The 19,107-nt window shown below is 40.6% G+C and overlaps 1 protein-coding gene across 1 annotated transcript in view; it reads right to left on the bottom strand.

Moving 5' to 3' along the window:
* The window catches only part of HMCN1 (hemicentin 1), a 204,746-nt gene extending 196,707 nt beyond the window's left edge, over positions 1-8,039 (bottom strand). Inside the window, exon 1 of the mRNA XM_072867250.1 lies at positions 7,739-8,039. Within this exon, the coding sequence (XP_072723351.1) occupies positions 7,739-8,039 (301 nt within the window). The remainder of the gene's footprint in view (positions 1-7,738) is intronic.
* Between the last annotated feature and the right edge of the window lie 11,068 nt (positions 8,040-19,107).

Below are 19,107 nucleotides of genomic sequence, written 5' to 3'. Positions count from 1 at the left end.
ATAATAATAATAATGTAAAGATTCTAAGGCAACTGGTAGAAAGCTCTCACATTAAAACCCTCTGTGGGAGTGAATTTAAAACTCTGTACCGTTATTTGCTACATTGTTGCATACCTCATGGTTGAGTTTGCAATGGCACTGTAATAGTGACTGCTATTTGGATACACGTTTTGTCCCTCTATGTAAACTCCAGAAGCTATAGAGAACAGGCATACACTGCTAAACAGCAAGCCTCATTTGTTAATCAGTAATAATTATTGGGACAGAATAACACTGGGATGCATTACTAATGAGCTACAGAGCTTTTCACATAATTATCACCACTTGGAGCCAGGGATAGCAAAACAAAATAGAACAAGTAGCTTCTGTATAAGTTCAGTACGCAACAATTTCAAACATAACATGAAAAATAATTCATAATGCAAAGCAGAAAAGAATGACATATTTGAAGCATCATCACTTTTTTCCTAAGGAAAAGACAATGTCCATTGTATCTTCAAGTAAAAACAGGGATAAAATCCTTTCCCTTGCAAAAAAGATTCAAGAATCTGTGGGAAAATTTCCCATTGTGCACACCTGCAGGGCTGGAGAGGCAGAGTTAAGACAGCAGAAAAATAAGTTGTAAGTGATGTTCTAATAGGCTTTTGGATTATGTTACATTTCTGCGCTGTCTCAAAGATTTTGGAGCTTCTGGCACTGGCAATACTGTCTTCTGTAATCTATGTAAACAGCCACTTTTTGAAGGACCCCAGATAAATCCTTCCAGAGGATCAAGAAAACAGCCATGTAATCATGTAGAATTGATTTTATAGATATCACAATGTCTCCATTAAGGACAATAAGGTTTCAAAACACTCATCGCACATACGGTCAGTGTAGTTATCATAGAAGTCTCAGAGATGGAAAAATACCTGTAGGTTCTTCAGACTTTATCCTTATGAACTCAGAGATGTTGACTATTATATAGTCACTATTATGTCGCATGATCAGTATTATGGTGATTGTCATTCAACTGATGACAGTAACAATAAAACTTAGTAGTAGTAACAACAATAAAGAGGTGGTATTTGAGTCTTAAGGAAACAGTATTTCCTGCTGAAATAATAAGTAACACTTCAACAGTTATAGCACAAAAGGGCAGATTTAACAGTTTTTATGCCCAGTTCTGGTTATCATTTGTCTTCAGACATACCCAGACAGCACTGAACAGCTGTAAATTTACATTGCGTCTCCTAAAACTGAAAACTTGGACATGCACTCATTACTGCTGGCACTATATATCTAAAGAAGTCCAAAATAAACCAAACCCCAAAAAACCTTACACAACCTTCAGCTTTTCAGATAAGATTTTCAGAAATTTCTGGGGCCACCAAAGAACACTGCTCTGAAAGATCAGCTGTGACAACTTTTAACCTGATATTCTGTGATGCATCAGTAGAGCTACTGCACCAGAACAGGGAGATCAGACTTGTTAAATTAGCACATTTTTTTCCCCACTTTGGATTTTGGGAATAATATGAAACCCACTCAACTCTCAACATAAGAAGACTATTTGAATTAAGTGGAGAGAATAATTTTCTTTGCCCCTGACCTTACTCTTACCAAAGAGAGTTGGGGCAACTCTTCTCTTTCCTTCCTATGAAAAATATGGGATTTTGATGAGTACCCAGTGTTTGCAGAACATTTGCCCACAGGAACCTCATTGGCACGCAGTTTATTCCTCCTTGCCAGCCTAATAATTTGTCTAGTTCAAATATTAGACAGCTTTCAAACAGTTTTGCCTCCTGAGGAAGGTAAGGAGACCCACCTAATGTGGGCAGGAAGAGCTACTGCCCAAAGACAAGCAGACCTTCCCAGAATCCACCAAGTCCTCAGTTCTTGATGGGCAGTTTCCCATTTCCATCTCACTGTGGTTTGCAGAATACAACAGATTGACATGAGGTCTGTCCAAGATGCACACACACAGCAACAACCCACTGAATCTTTCTTTCTTAAGAAAGAGATCTACTGTAAAACACTGGCAATATCCTCCCCCCACCTCTTCTCTAACCCTAGTTCCATCACAATGTACTCAAAACTCAATTAAAAATCACTGTATTACACTCACACAGTGCTGAATGTCACCTTCTGAAGTCCTACGGAAGTTTATACAACACCACAATACGGCTTATAACAGACCAACCTCAAGTAAGCGTTAGTACTTACCCACAAATGCAATGACACCAACAGGTCTACATGACCCCAGAATGAGAACTGCAAGGTAATGGCACACTGCAGGAGCTCCCAGACTTTTCTTGTGCTGCATCCCCATCCCTTGTACAAACGCCACTTCTGTGGTGCTGGCAAACTCAGATACCATTACAAAATACCACATTTCTCTTAAACTTGCCCTCCCTGCTTTGGAAACTACTGTCATACAGTTTCTCCACAGCCATATTCCTGTTCTTTAGTAAAACTAAATACCAAGTCTCGAAGCATTTCTTCCTCCTCCCAAAGGAACCAGAGGGAATCCTGAAGACAATGACCTCCTTCTTCAGGCTATACCAGAAGGACCATTCAACTTCTCCCAACTAGGAAAAGGTTTTGGACAACTGATTTATATACATTCAGCCTTTGCCTGAAAATTTTAATAGGCACCCATAAATCCGAGAGTAAAGCCTGAGGCCAAAGATACTGGACAGAAGTGACAGAAGAATGCAAAAGGGTAAGTGCAGGGCAACATGTTGGAGGAAAGCTATCAGGAGAGTCCGATATAAGAAACCTGGGCAGCGAAGAGGCAGTGATACCGTTTATCCGTAGATACAGAAACAACAAAGTGGTGGCTCATATTGGGAAGGCCGGACATGCAGCCACAGCAGTTGAATTAAAAACAGGAAGAATTTCAGCTGTGCAGGGGTAGAGGTTTTATTGCTATGCTCAGGGCAATTTATTCTTCACCACTCACAAGTGTTTTTTTTTCCAAGGCAGAAGTTAACACGTAAAGGAAAGCTTATACTTCTCCATTTCTGCACAAAGCTTTCCATCTCCCTTTATTACCCATTTGTATAACCGCAATACTTTTTGTATCAGGAAGTATGAAAAATTTTAATTCCATTAATAGCCTAATTTTAATTGCTTATGTTCTTCCTCTGGAAAAAACATTATTTCTTCTTCATTACAACTTTTTTAAAAAAAAAAAAAATCAAACCTGCAAAAAACAAAGTTCTCAGACCTTTCATATGACCTTCTGAACTTGTTCCAAGCTAGTATGTGGCTCAGCAGCCTAACCGTTGTTATGGATATAGCATTGCAAGCCTGTTAAAGAAAGGAGACCCCAGGTTATAAAGTTAAACATAATTACGTGCCTTTAGTCCATGATATAATCAGAGCTTTACTCTCAAAAAAAAAGAGGAGTGGGATCAAGGAGAAAAAAAACAATTCATTTCTAGTTCTCCTACACATTTACTATGTGACCCTAGGTGGATGACTTAAGTTCAATACTATTTTCCCATCTGAACAAAGCAGTATTAACATTTTCCCTTTTCTCACACAGCCAATATGTTGCCCATCTGATTTGTAAGAAAAAGGGTTAGGAGATGCTCATACCAGAGATTTGTAGACATGCAGAGTATTAACAGGCAAACATCACCCTGTGCACTGGGAAGTCCAGAGGTTATATATTCCCTTCATTTTTATTCTAATGAAAATATGTTACTGGAGTTTGGTCCATAAAATAGTCATTCACACTAAAAGGGATGCTTGATTAAATCATGCAGAGTCAGAGTTATTACTGGTATAATTCCATTAGCTTTACAGAAAAATACTAGGGATGAATTTGTCCTCTTAGGCTTGTTTTCCATTCCAAAATTCCTTAATGGCATAAAAAAAAATTGAAAAGCTGGCCACAGATGTTAACTAAAGACATTCTGAGTCCAATCCCATTTCCACAGGATACAATGGGAGTTAGTTAGTAGGAAATCAGGACCCACAACACGCAACTACAAAAGCATTTGCTGATCTTAAGCTTTAGCTCCAATTCAAAATTTTCCTGTGCCAACTCTTCTTAATTTGGGAGGTTTTTTTGTTTTTTCAGTTTTTCCATTGAACACAAGTCTGGCAAGAGATTCTTTTGTCAACAGCCCTTTTTGCTATCTACAAAACTTCTGTGATCATGTTTAGGCATTGAAAAACCACAATAGAAAAATTCCTGTAATCTGTTAAAGCGTTGCACATGCTTACACACGAAGCAGAATCGAAAACAAAAGGCTTTTTCAAAATTGAGATCTCGGCATACCACCAGATGGTACAGCAGTATCAGAATATGAAACCCATTACAAATTTTTTCTGTAGGTCATAAGTCTGGGCTATGCCAAAACCTCAGGTTTGATACTAAACAATATACTTGTTAATTATTACCATTTTACCAAAATACCATTGCAGTAGTGATAACACTACATTTAAATCTACCATCAAAGACCACAATGTGTTGGCATATCACAATGCAGCATAATATGCAGCACTCTGGTAACAATGTAGTCCAGTAGAATATAAGAGGATTTTTAAATAACCCAAATTATTTATAATTCAGATGTACCTTGTGTGATGTCAAGGACTCTTCCAAGACAGATTCGTGTATGGTTTTGGTGAATACACTCTCCTTGTCAACAACTCTTTATGGTGCTTAGAAAGCACTTGAGCTGTTTCACTAATCAGTACTAATCAAGCAGTACTGCAAAGTGAATGACTGGGGCACTGTTCAGCATACACTGTGCAACATAAATTAGGAAAACAATGGAGTTAAAAGCCAAATTCACACTAACTTTACATTGTAATTACCTATCAATAAAGAGTCTATCTGGATCAGGACAGCTTTATACAAAGAGAAGCTCCTTGGAGCTGAGGTCCAACTATATGTTGCATTCCTTGTGGAGTCCCATTTGCCTCAGGGACCGCAGTACCTCACAAAAACATCAAGAAAATTTGTCTGTGGGGCAGCTACATATAGGGCTCTTTTTTTGAAGAAAAGTTATCAGTTGAGCAAATAACCAGACAACTTGGGGGAAAAAAAAAATAATCTCATGCTCATCAATTTAGTTGAACAGTCTTCAGAAAGAACACTACTAGGTAAATGAATTGGACACTATGAAATACAAGCCAAGTGATATTTTTTATTAATTTTTAAGAAAATTTACTTCTCTATAGATTCAAAAAAGATGTTGAAGAACTGGTCACAGCAGTATTTTTTGCATTTTCTTTTCGAGAGCCTAGGCTTGGTCATCATCAGATATAAGATACCAGACTACCAGCAGTCTCAACTGCTACATCTAGAAAATTCAAGACATTGGATTGACATGTGTCTTTCCAACTAAGAAGGACGTAGAGAAATAGTTTTCAGAAATTAAGACAAAATTAAGTTTAAAATTATACATTCTCCACTTTCAGACAGCTTTATGATCTCACAAGCTATCCACCATGCTAAAAAGTAAGGCTCCCTCTGGCTGTGCAGGGAATTTGGACTTCCATATAGAGACATGTAACAGGATACACCAATATATGTTTGCCAGCAGTTCTTTGTTGTACAGGTCAGCTCTCTGCAGGTTGAAGTTTCAGTTACTCTACTGAATGAAATCTAACATTTGCCAAGGAAAGGGATCTCCTGTGGAAAGAGAGGGAATGGGGGAGGAGGCAAGAAGTCTGCGAGGGAAAAAAAAAATGTGAATCAAGCAGAGGAAGGTAGCAGTGGATTTGCTGTTAGTAAGGTATGTACAGAGCAAGAAGGTGGTGGTACAGCAAAGCATGATTGAAAAGATCAGTCTAACAGAAACAAAGACCCTGGAGAGCCAGTGGAAGCAAGAGGGTCAGGAAGATGGGAGAAAAGGAATGAAAAGGAAAAAATGTGCAGAATAAAAACTGAATGAGGAAGAGAAAACATGTGGGATGACAAAGAAAAAAGCAGCTACTGAAACAAAGGATCTGAAAGAGGCCTGTGATGAAAGCTAAGCGTTGGAACTACAAGCAATATAAAAGCTGGAAATTCTTTCTACTGAGGATGCACAAGAACAAAGGACCATCCACACAAATCTGCAAACTAAGAGTGCACCATTCAAGATCATCTTCTTGCTCTCATGGTTGGTGTAGATACCCAAGCCCTCTGAAAGAGAGAACTATCCATTCTTATAGTGAATCACTTTGGTGAGCAGAAAGGGAAGATGTATAAAGTGTGATCATGGAGAGAAAATCAAAACAAAATACTCACAACCTGTCATGTTGATTTTCTGCCCCATCCAAGGAGAAAGAGCTCCAAGGAGAACTACCAGCTTGATTTTCCAAAAGGATATAAAAGAGTTCTAGGCTCTACACTTGACCAAAATCTTTTCATTCTTGCTTACTTCTGTGGCCTGACGCTTTTTAAGTCCCATATATGTTTGTTCCATAAAATAACAAAAAGGTAAAGAGGGGAAAAAAAAGTGACACCAAAGGTGAAAACAATAAGGTACATAAACAGACCCTTTTGTGATAGGACACTCTGATACCACAATGATGAACTCCTTATAAAAATAAAACCAGAGAACCTATACAAGCTTATAGATAATGAAACAGCAAAATTTGCAAAGAGAAATTTTTCTCTAATTTTCCAAGCATTTGGTTTAAGGTATTTATAACATAGCAAACATGTGTCTTGTAGGCAGAAGTATCTATGACTGGGGGGAAATAGAAGGGGTGGTCTGTTTTCATTTGATGACATCCCTGCAAAAATTGAACTCTTAAGAATTGACTTCTGGAATATCATATTCTGAGATATTCCATGGAAACTAGAACCAGGAATGTAGTTTTCAAGGGCTTTTTCCCACTCTTTGATTTTTTTTATTTTTTTTAAAAAAGGAGGTTTTACAGCATAGTACAGCACACATCACCAGCCTGGGGCATCCTGTTCCTATTTGCTCTTCAAGTCACCAGAAGATATTTGACAAGGAAAGAGGAAGAAAGCCAGAGAAAAGGGATAGGAAGGGAATAGAAAACAGATGCTGAAAGAAGGGAATGCACGACGTACAGCAGAAAGAAAAAAAGGTAGAATGAGGGAAAGAAACAAGAACCCAAATCAAAAAACACACCATGTAAAGCTTCTGGATCATTTCAGTGCAAGTTTCTGAATGTAAACGTGGGACAAGACGACCAGAGGAAAAGTGCAACCATATTATGTGTGTTCCTCAGTGTATTCCCATAGAAGGGCATTGAAAAAAAAACTTAGTAGCTTCATTACTAGTATTCGTGTTCTCTACTAGGAGAGAACGTCACTGAAGATACTCCAGCTCATACTAGAATTATTAAGAGGAGTATTTGATCCCCTAAACTACTCTTTGGCACATACAGTGAACTTAGAGTCCACTTCAGTTTATCCTGAAGGCTTTTGGGAGGTACTGGCATTTGTCTGCACGGAGACAGGGAGGGGATTCAGAAGACGTTACTCGCTACTGGCAAGTTACTGCAGCGGAGAGACCCGTGTGGCAAGCACGACTGAGATGTGACAGAAATACTTAGGCTCCAGTCCCTTGGAAACGCAGGAAACCCAACCTTTTACAAAAGCCAGCCCTGAGCACGACCTCCTCTGCTGGCCTGCCCAGGCTCCCTGGCTCTCCTTCCCGCCCCCGAGCCCACCTCGGCGTGTGCCGCGCTTCGTGCTTCGGGAGACGGCGGCGGAGCCCCAGCGCCCCTGCCCCGACCCGGGTCCCTCCTGGACCCCCCAGGGAGAAACCCCTACCTGGATCGTGGAAAGGCACCAACGCGAAGTTGTAAAGCGGTCTCTTGGGTCTTTTTAACGACGTTTCCAGGATCTTGGACGCCCCCTCGATAACTTGCACCAGGTCGTCGTACATGGAGCCAGTCACATCGAACACGAACGCCAGGGTGGAGGCTCCCTCCGGCACCGCCTCGCCGCCGAGCTCCCTCTGGGCGCCACGCTCGGGCGCAGCGCGGGCGCACAGGGCGAACAGCAGCACCGCGCTCAGACCCGCTCCCCACGCTCCTCTGCCCCCGCGGAAAGCCATTTTCCCCGGCGGCATGCGCAGCTCCCGCGGCGGCCGAGAAAAGCACTTGCAACGCCCCGCTCGGAGGAGCGCAGGCAGGCGCCCACCGCCCGCTCCGCTCCCCTCAGTGCAGAGGGCAGGAAGCGCCGCAGCTTTTGTCTGCACGCGCCTGCGGCCCCGCTCCGCCTTTCTTATCGGGCAGGGCTGGGGCAGCGCCGCCCCGAGGGAGAAGGCAGAGCCCCGTCCATGCCGCGGAGTGCGGGAGTTGCAGCGGCTGCGGCTGCTGCCTCAGGAGCCGCGGCTGCGGACTGAGGCGGCGCCGGCCCCGCCTCCCATGGCCCGCCACGGCCCCTGCCCTCACCTCAGGGCCCCGTCCCGCGGCGACGGTTAGCGGGGCGGGCTGGAGCCGGTGCCGCCCCTCGCACCTGGCCGCCTGCTGCCTCCCCGCTCTGCCCCGCGCCGCCCGCCCCGGCCCCGGCGGCCGCCGAGCCCCGCGGGGGAGCTTCCCTGGCGGGAACGGGGCGCCGGGGGGTGAGGTACAGACCTGCCCATCACGGATCGGGGTCTGTGCCCACACCTGCCGGGGAGGTAAGGACGGCAGTGCTGACTCGAGCTCATCCCTCGGAGGACAGATGAGCGTATTTACTGTTTTCTTACTATAAACGCTCGATAACTGAGAGTGAACGCTTGATTTGATTGAGAGTGAACGTTTATAAACGCTTGATAACTTGAGACTGAAATCGCTCCTACGTGCACTGCTGTCCTGGTTCTCTCACTTCAGTTACACTTCCACAACTGCTACCTGAAGCCCAGAGGCTGGACCTCCCGAGGCCCCTTCCAGTCTCAGTTTTTCCCAGTTCCTATGAAAGTATTCTTACCGTGACTATTAAAGTGGGTAGAAAAGACCCCGAAATGTGATCAGGACCACGGCTCCAGGCACTGGCAGTCTCAGATGGAAGAAAAAGACTGGACAATGAAGAAAAGAAAGTGGCCAGAGTGGTGGTTTAACCATGCTCAGGCAATGGAAGAGATTAAAGGCTATATATTTCAGAGCTCCTTGGTTGTTTAAGGATGCAGCTACGTCCCAGCAGGCACCTTTTGAAAATCCAGTCCTTGGTGGCTGATCCAACACCACACAAAAGGACTGGCCGGAGAGCCAGAAGCTGAATCCATGTTGCTCCAGCTCACCTCAGTGCTGCCATCACAAGCCTCCCTTCCCATCGGCAGCATCATGCACTGCAGGGAGCAACGGGACATCATTTTGAACACCAAGTGGAAGGGAAATTGCATCCTTTGTTTTCAGTGGGATGAGTGAGGTGGATGAGGCGCGCAGCTTGGAAAGGTAGACCATGAAGCAGAATTCACCTCATTAGTTTCCCTCCTTATTTTACTAATCTTAAAATTGGTGCTAAAATTGCACGCTCAAAACCAATATATTGTGACTGGAAAATTAATCATGTAGAAACATTGCTTATCCTAATGAAGTTATAAGGCTGGAACTGAATTATAAAAAACAGATGTTTACATTCTTTCTCCCCTTCAGCACTGACGTCATAAGAAGGAAAGCACATAACCAGAGCTGTGCAAAGGATTCTCAATAAAACCCCAAACCGTGGAAAACTTGCCTCATCTGTAACTCTGCTAGCAGAAAACTCAGACCAGGTTTGTAAAAAATGTTCACAAATCTTGTAAGTAGAGATGTGTTCAAGCCATAAAATAGGAATATGTATTTTGAACACCCTAGAGACTGGCAGCACTTGGATTTAAGGATTTCCTTCAGTCCTTTATGAAGATTAATTCCTGTTACATTTTTCCTCACAAAGAAAGCCATTATGTTCTATCTCAAATTATTTCTCATTTAGATGTAAACAAGCTAAAACAAACCTAGTGTCTCTGTGAAAAAATAACCCTCTTGGACACATAGTGCTGCATCTCTAAAAAAAGTCATTTTAACATGGGTTTTAAGGTACAACATAAAGAAAAATCTTTATTTTGTAACAGTGGAAACTGATATTTATTTTGGTTGCCTAACACTTTCCACTATAAAATAGTCTTGAAGCTTGGAAGCTCTAACACTATTATTCACAGCAGGCCTTTGAAATTTGCAGGAATAAAGCCCTGTAGCAAGAGGAACAATTGTTTTTTTTCTTCTCCAATGAAGTTATTTTCATAGTTTGCCAAAGAATCATCTATTAAAAAAAAAATCACTATGTTCCTTCTGACATGCTCTACAGTGAAGTTTTGACAGCATGCCAGAATAATAACTAAGCACAAACACTCTGAGGTCAGGCCCATGCCACTGTCAAAGCACACTGTAGCAGAAACACCTGGAGATTATCAGGATGGGGGGGCTGGGGCCAGGGGGAGAGAAGGGGAGCCAGGTTGGGGTACACCCAGGGGGGAGAGGTCCCCCCACCTCTCCACAGACCTAGCTTTGCTGCAGCGGGCTACCACCTTCACGGTTTCCGACAGAGTCTCAGCATCTCTTTCCTATGCACAGACATTACAGTTGTCTTTGACACTTACTTCCTAATTTTGAGTGTTTCTAACTTCACCTTGATATTCTTTTCATGCCTACGTTGGGGCTGGAATTTGACATTTTGTTTATGCAATTTGGTAGCATAGAAGAATTCAACACATGTGGACCTGGTTGTCTAGGTCCTTCCCACCACACTCATACACTGCCACTCTGAGTGTGAGCAAAGTGTTACCCAGCTGGACTATGTATTTATCCTGGAGAGTTGTAAATTATCAGATGAGGTGGAGTGAAGAGTTAAGTCATTTAACTCCTTCTCTCTTTCTAGCTCGTCTCAAATATAAAAAGCATAAAGTTTGTATGCTGTGGGGAAAATACACTAGTTTAGAAGATTGGGAAGGAAATAAAGTACTTTTCGCCCTTTGGGCCTGTGTCTGAATCTGCTCCATTTTGTAATCTGCAGCTAAAAATTATTAATATCCAATGGCTGCTAATGTGCTGGTTTCAGTCTCATTCATAGTAAACAAGCATCCACTTCAAAAACTGAAGTTTCCATCTGAAGGAGAATATCAAAATGATTGTTTTTAAAGCTGATGCTACTCCCTAATTGCAGAACAAACTGCTGATACTAAAACAGATGCTCCTCCTGGGATCCCATGGACCACTCTCAGCAGGCTGCATCTACCAGAGCTCTTTCTCACGACACCTCTTTTCTGGTCAGCAAGTTCTGCACGTATACCAGATACTCTGAACTGTTTTGTCACAGACATTTGACAATATTTTTTTCCTCTGGAACTCCATACACATTTAAAGCTTTTATTCCCACTCCTCCTCAAAGCCCCATCCCTCCTTTTTTCTTTTCTTAGTTTGAACTTGATTAATTGCTGTGGAAAAGGAAGGAATCATTGCTGTTTGTTTTGGGTATCTGGCTTTGGCTCTCTCTGTGAGAAGTGTATGTATTGTATAGTAAGATCTCTCCAGTTCGCAGACAGAGTGTTTTCTTAGCCAGCCTTTAGTCCTGTCTTTGTATTTTATGTGTATACACACTCTAGTCCTGCATATGAGAAGTACAACTTTGTATTTATCAAAGCCCCTGAAAGTGAAAATAACATTTCAGGTCTCAAATTCTGTGCTTTGAAGCAGTGTGCTGGCAGAACCTATGCTGCTTTTGGGAAGGATAGGGTTAAAATGCCATCCTAGAAGAGGAATGCTACAAAAGGAATTAGCAGGTATGCTGAGGAGCATGAAACCAGGTAAGGCAGCTCACTAGAGCTGCTGCTAACAGATCTGCAAGGAAAGACAAACAAGGAGCAGAAAAGAGAAAGGACTGATAATCTTTGGTTATATGTGGCAAAATCATCACATTCATCCACAAAGACCACGAAGAGACCAGCACCTCTTTTGGGGGGAGATTTTGTCACGTGAATGGCATTATATGGTGAGGGTTCAAACTCCTAAGTGATCAGGTAAACACTGACCTTTTTCCAGCCAGTGACTTCTATTTTTTTAGCCATGCAGCTGGTCTCACATCTAGACAGTATGCTTTTAGTATTCGTCTTTCCTCTCTGTGACCAAGGTATTTTGGTCAGAAGAAGATTGCCTTTATACCCAATAATCTTGATGCCTCTTAGTGTTTTAGTAACAGAAGATTCACATGTCCCTGTGAGATACATTACCTTTGCCAACAATACAAAACCTATTACTTAGTAAAAAAATGGCATGTATGTAACTTTTGTTTGACTTCTGGCTTCTGAATCTTCAGAGGGGTGTAAGTTTTCTTATTGTAAGTTTTCTCCAAAATCCATGTGGCTAGAAACCACCTGCTTTTGTTAAGAAAACAAGCCCTGGGATTCTAGCATGATCACCTCTCTGTAGGAATTGATGCTTTTATTAGATAACCCAGATTCTGAAGAACCACAAGTTTCTGATCTCCACTTTTCTGAAAGGTTTGTTTGAATCTGAAATCAAGCTAAGGGCTATATTCCCTACTCCTACCCTTCAGGTATCAGCGTAAAGAGATAAGCCGGACCCACAATTGTATTTTGAGCTGTTCACACCTATAACATCTGCCTGAATTCTGACCATCCAGTATCTTATGGTTACTGCTTCCTTTTTAAACTCAGTGTGCATCATGAGCACAGTGATTTCTGGAATTTTTCATGGCTTTGCCAAGTAATGCTTTACAGCAAAATCAGAGCAGACAGGTGAATGCTAATGATTCCATATGTTCTGCAAACATTTCTAGATGATAGACAACCTTTAATATAAAAGTTGTAAAAACTAGACATTTTTAAGATGCCGTGTGTAAAGAATTGTGAAGAATCTAGAAATCACACAGAGATAATCTTTTGCCTTTTTCAATTTCCTTTCTCTGCTCCACAGAAGTTTGCTTAAATATACATGTCAGTTTGATTCACAGTTCAACACGTTCCAGAATATCACATAATAGTGAAAAAGAGCTAGACACAAGCAGTAAGTAGCTGTAGCAACTGGAGTAGTTTGTTTAATAAGCCGTGTGCCTGAGCCAAGAGACCGTTTCACCCTGCTATAGCACTGAATCATCTCTCATCTGCAAGATGAAATCACTTTTCTTTTGGTTAGAAAACATTTGTTTTATAAAACAGGTCATCCTGTGATCATGACATAGAAGTAAAAGTCAGGGGCCAAAAGTTTTCTTCCTGGCTCAGAAGCAGAATTCCTGCTTTTATTAATACAATTATGTACCAAGACCAGGACCAAGTTAGGACCTGCTGTGCTACTTCCTTGCTCACTTGGAAAAAGAAGAGTAGATAAAATGATGGATGGAGAAACACAATAATCGAAAGTATGGGGCCTGTACCTACTGGACAAGGCACTCTTGATCTCTTTATCAACCTTTACTCTCTACATTATAGCCTAAGCACTTCTGAGCACAAAGTACAAATGTGTTTCTAATCAACATATCCTTACAAAACCTGTACGCTCTGTAACGTTGAGCTCCATAGTTCCCATCACACAAATGAGGAATGAAAGCAGAAAGGACTAAATGTCTTGCTGAAAGTCACATAGGAGATCTGTAGCAGAAATAGTGGGGAATACAGACCTAAATTTCACCTTGCTTAAGATCATTATTCTCCTTCCTCTGTACCTCAAGATTCTTTGGCACTAACAGCGGCTTATGCATCTCTTCCTCCCCTGAATGTTTGTAGGGAGGGAAACACCAGGAAAATACAAAACACCTGTTATTTGCTGTAGAGATAGCCTTGAAAGTGAAAACAGTCTGTATTTCAGTAGATTTTTTCCATTGCAAAGTTTCCTAAGTTTTGCTAGTCTCTTTCAAAAGGTTTTATAGCTTAGTTTCTACCACTGACTAAGTTTTTCCTTATTATTTGCAAGATGTTTTGCTGGTATTCTCTTGACTAAAAAGAACCTGTATTCACAATCACTTCTGTTTCTTAATTGCAGTCCAAATGTTGCCAGTTTTAGAAATATCTACACCATGTTTGAACAGGTTCTAAGGAATACACCTCTTTTTAATCTGTATCAGAGTGCTATTTCAAGATATTAATTATCTAATGAGCAAGCTAATGTATTTTCTTATTAAAACAATGGGAGTAGTATCATACACTGAAAGTAAAAGAAGAACCATGCCATAAAGGTCATTTTTCAAGCCCAGCTCCATGAAGATCAGTAAATCCTCTACTTGAATTTTTAAATTTCTGCACACAAGAAATACATGCTAATTCTCCACAAATCAGAACTATTTTTACCATGTAATCATGCAAACCTGACTTGTGGCCATGTGTTAAATATGGTGCATGACGCAGTGTGGGCTTCATCACACCAAAAATTTAAGTATTTCCACTCACCACAGATTTCCACATCCAGCCGAAGCACCTTAAGCTCCTTTTCCAGTCCATGGAGATCAGATCAATATAGTGAATGGCATCTAGGCCTTAATTTATTGGTAATAAAGGGAGTCAGAGGTGACCAGTTCAAATAGGGACACGTATGCAGCAGATACCTACATCTAGCCTGTGGGTGAGGAATGCCACCTATATAATAACAGTTCTATGCAACTGTGTGTGTCCCTACTGTTTTACTTACAGATCTCTTCTGAGTTTTAATCTAAACTTTTGCATCAGGATTTTAGAAAAGATATCAGTATTATTGCATGAAGGTCCTTTTTGAAATAACTTTTCTAAGACTTTTCCAAGTTAGGTTTCCATAAAGTGCTGCTATATGGTTTCACTGCAACTATAAGAAAAAGCAGAGACTACCAGATCAGAGGTATGCGGCATAATACAGTACAGATCTCCTGCATCACTGAGGAGAATCACCAAGTCATCCATTTGATTTCTCCAAGAAATGCCCATATATGTACATTAAATTGCACTCATGAACTTTTCATCAAACTACATTTATAGAGAACTAGATGTATATGTGTAACAAAATAGATAAGATAATATTATCAACGCAGTTACTGCTTTTACCACTTGAGTAGTTGCCTGTTGGATACAGGAATTTTTGCAAAACTCCTGCAGCACTATTATAAAGGTATTCTAAAAATTTTACCATTGACAATGATTGTATTCTCAAGAATTTCAAGATATTCTATTGGCCAAGCCAGGATTTTCAATAGAGTTTACAAACAATTAGGTAACCAAGCTGTATTATGAAAATGACTAGCAAGTTTAGGTTGAGCTTCAAGAACCCTATCTCCCTCTACTGGTAAATCAGAATGAAAGGTTTTGAAAATGGATTACAAAAAGTATGGATTTTTACTATTATTTTTAATAAAGTTAGAGAATATAATATGAAATTATTTTTTCACACTTAAGGTTGAAACCAACCTTAAAATATAAGCATAATTTCACAGAAACACACAGAGACACCATCCCTATGTCCAAATGTTTTGTACATAATGTTTACACAAGTCTCTTCTACAGGAAAGGTTTTCTGGAAAGTAAGTTTAGTTGCACAGAGCGATTCCAGTGACATGAGAATTCAAAAAGCAAGTGTACTTTTTACATTTGGGGAAAAAAAATGATTTCTTCAGAACATATTTTTTCAAAACTGGCCCAGAAATGATACATTTGTTTAATTAATATGACCAGAGAAAATCTAGCATTTGTTAGTAGTTTTATGTTATATCATTAATACGTTTGAGTTATTTTACTTTTTTTACTTTTGAAACTCTGAAAAATCTACAAAACTTCCATCACTTTATGCAAACAGCAACTTTCAGTATGAAGAACTATTCTCGACTACCTTAATATTAGAAGCAAGTCATATACATTGAAGAAGAGTGTCTGAGATTAGATATTTGATGCAGTTCTAGCAGAATTAGTCTAGCAATATAGCTCTGCAATCTCTTATCTTGCAGGCAAGCAGCATTATTTCCTGGCTGACGACCAGAATAAGTTCCCAAAAGAAGAGGAAATTACTTCAAGTATCATAATCGTCTGTTACAACGGGCAGCTGCATTGCCACTTCGGTCCACAGACATAAGCTTATTTGGAGTCAATGATAGATACTAAAATACTAGATAACATCAAAAAGCATCCCACTCCTCTCACACCAGGAGCTATCCTCTGGAAGGCAGTTGGCAGATTTGCAGCCCATGAGTTTAACTAACTAGTGCACCTCATGCCTTGGAATGAACTCTTCTATTTTTAATTTCTCAGAAGGAGCTGGTTAGGGTACAGCATCATATTAACACTTCTTGGCAGAAAGGCCTTCCAATTAACAGAGCTGCCTTACAGGTGTATTTTCACAAAGCCGTACTAACAGAGATCTAGACTTCCTTGATCATAAATAATGAAATAAAACTACTCCCTTAAATAGCAAATGAGTTTGGGTGTTTGTTCCATTTGCATAACAAAGAAGAAAATAAGAAAATAAATGTTTAGTTCTCCAGAGTTATATGTTTTGCTCCTTTTAAGCCTGTCAGAAATTTATTTTGTTTAAAAACAAACCTAAGTCCAGATTCCCTGCATCTGTCTATACAGGCTAAGCCTATGGTGAAAACTACATGGCACTTCTCCCACTACCTAGCCTCATCCCCATGAAAGTGTTACAAGAATTAGCTCACAGTTCCGATCTCTCTCTCTTTTATTTTTTGTGTAGACTTGGCTGATTTAAATATTTCTCACATTATTAAATATCCTCCTTTAAATTTCTTCAGCAAGGCAGCACTAAATATCATCAGGCATGTGAAGTCTGTTTTCCTGGCATTTGAAGAAACCAAGGTCACCCAATTTATAAGTTCATCATTCTTGAGCGATTTTTTTAGTTTGCAGTTTCTGTTTAAGCCCATAAAGACCAAGGCGTCCTTTAAAATCCTGCCAGACTGTAAATTAGCACCTCACCAGTAGTTACCAAGTATAACTTTCCAAGGCCTCTAAGCAGCTGGAGAGCTAGTTTTACTACCAAGATGGACTATATTCTCCACAGTAACACTCTTCTTGGCATAATGGAGATGTTCTTAAAACTTGGACTGTTTTTAACATAATTTTTTTAATTATAGCCTGATGCTCTTTCTACTGGGAAATGGGAGACTTCTGTCAGGCATATCATTTTCTAGGGTTAAAGCGATGAGTTAAATAAGAATTGACTCAAGCTTTTATTCATAACAAGAATAAAAAGCCTTTCATAGGAAAAGGGAATAAAAAAGGCTTATGAAAGACAGTTGTTATATGCATGCACACATTACATACTCATGTAGCTAGGCTAATTCATTGTTTATCATGAAGTTACCTGTCAGTTTCCATTACAACCCTGTTTTCAGGCCTCCATTGTTTTGTTAGACTCATGGTCTGGTCTGAAATTTTCCAGATAAAACATCTGCTTTGAGGTAATTTTGTTGTTGTTCAATCAAAAGAACTCAGGTATTTCCAAGAGCACTCACTCCTCCAGATTAGACCATCTGTGTCCTTTCCTGAATGGATCTTAAAAGTAGACCTATGCAGAGCACAATGCAGGGAGCCAAATGGTGCCCAAAGTATGAACCACCAGTATCAGGAGTTCTGCATCCCACATGGAAAGAATACAACCTCCTGAGTCAGCACAAGTGGACCAATGCCACTCTGATCACAGCTGCTGTTTGGTCCCTGAGGAAGGTAGAAAGGTAGAGCCAGTTGAGAACCCAACCCACGCTCCGGAGAGAGGGAGTCTCAGATCAGTGTTGGGTGAGGTGCTCAGCCTGGTGCTGACAGCATTATCCAGAATTATCCAGACTTATCCAAGTGCACAGCCCTTGATCCTGCCCTTCTTGAATCAGCTGAGCAATCTTAACAATCAGGTCCCTGTTATTAGGAGCTGTTTTCTTTTCCTTTGTTGAAAATTGAATTGCTTTAGTCAGACTAAAAAGTTAAAATTTAGTATTTCCTACAAAAAATTTAGTATTTGCCACTAGTCAGGTAATCCAGTCCCTCCAACTACAAACATGTCTCAGAATTGTGACTCAGATTTTCTCTTATTCAAGCACTACGAGAAGCAGGAGAAACATCTGCTTGAACAAAAAAAGCCAGAGTGAGGTATAGCCCTCCAGCTATAAAAGATGGAGACCACGAGCCACAGGTCTCCCTGTACACACCACACTTTCTGACATGCATCATTTCATATTCTCAATTCCTCATGCACTACAAATACCACTCAGCATCTTTACTGGGGTGCTACGATGCATACACACTATGATCCTTATTAGATCTATGCTATTACAGCATGCGTCTTTTAAAGCAAATACTCTGACGCATTAAGGATCACGCTAATTTAGTAGCCACCTAGTAGTCTACCACTCTGTAGACTTTTCTCCCATACACAACTGTAGAAGAATCTCGTGTTCTTTTCATGAAACACAGCTGTTTGGACAGGCAAGGATAGAAAAGAAAGAATGGTATCATGTGTTTAGTGACTAAATATGTAATTGTAAAAGCTGTTAGTATGAGAAAGGGGGGTTTTTTGTTGTTTTCTTTTTGCCAGAGTTAAGGATGCTTATACTGGGTGCCTGTTAGTCCCTCAGAGGGACTATAGAAAGGACTCAGGGAGGAAAGATATGCTATTTCCTAAATAAAAACTAAAACAATGGACCTGGTTTCTCATATAAAGCTCCATCTGAATGAAAATTGCTTAGTTGTCAAACTCCACATTTGGTTTTTACCCATACCCACTCACTAAGATGCTGTGACATGCAAATCAGGATCCAGACTTCTCCGAGCAGCTCAGAGCTGCCAGCCAGCTTTTCCCTCCATTTCTCCTGCTCTCTGCACGCTTTGCCAGCTCCTACGTTTGACCAGAACTGAACTCCGATTCTGGTACTGTTAAAAAGCTCTGTTCATATAATATTTCCAGACTAACTAAAAGCGGGAGTTACCTGAGAAGTTATAAACCAATTTATGTTGCCAAGATTTCAAGCTCATTTTCTGAGACTCGAGAAAATCTAACTGTTTGCATAAATACCCACAGCTGCAGCTGGTCTTCACAGCTCTTGCAGGCTTTTCAGCTTTACCTTACAAAAAACACTCTAAAGCCAACAAGCTTGTCTGCAGCTATAGTGGGTGTAAAACGAGGCCCCATATGGACCTCATGAGGTTAGTGCAGCATGGCAAAAACCCCCATGTACTAGTGGTTAAAGCCAGTTATAAGCAG

This window comes from Ciconia boyciana, chromosome 7, assembly GCF_034638445.1.
Source record: "Ciconia boyciana chromosome 7, ASM3463844v1, whole genome shotgun sequence".
In the NCBI taxonomy this organism is placed as follows: domain Eukaryota; kingdom Metazoa; phylum Chordata; class Aves; order Ciconiiformes; family Ciconiidae; genus Ciconia; species Ciconia boyciana.
This window is presented reverse-complemented; position numbering and strand designations above follow the sequence as displayed.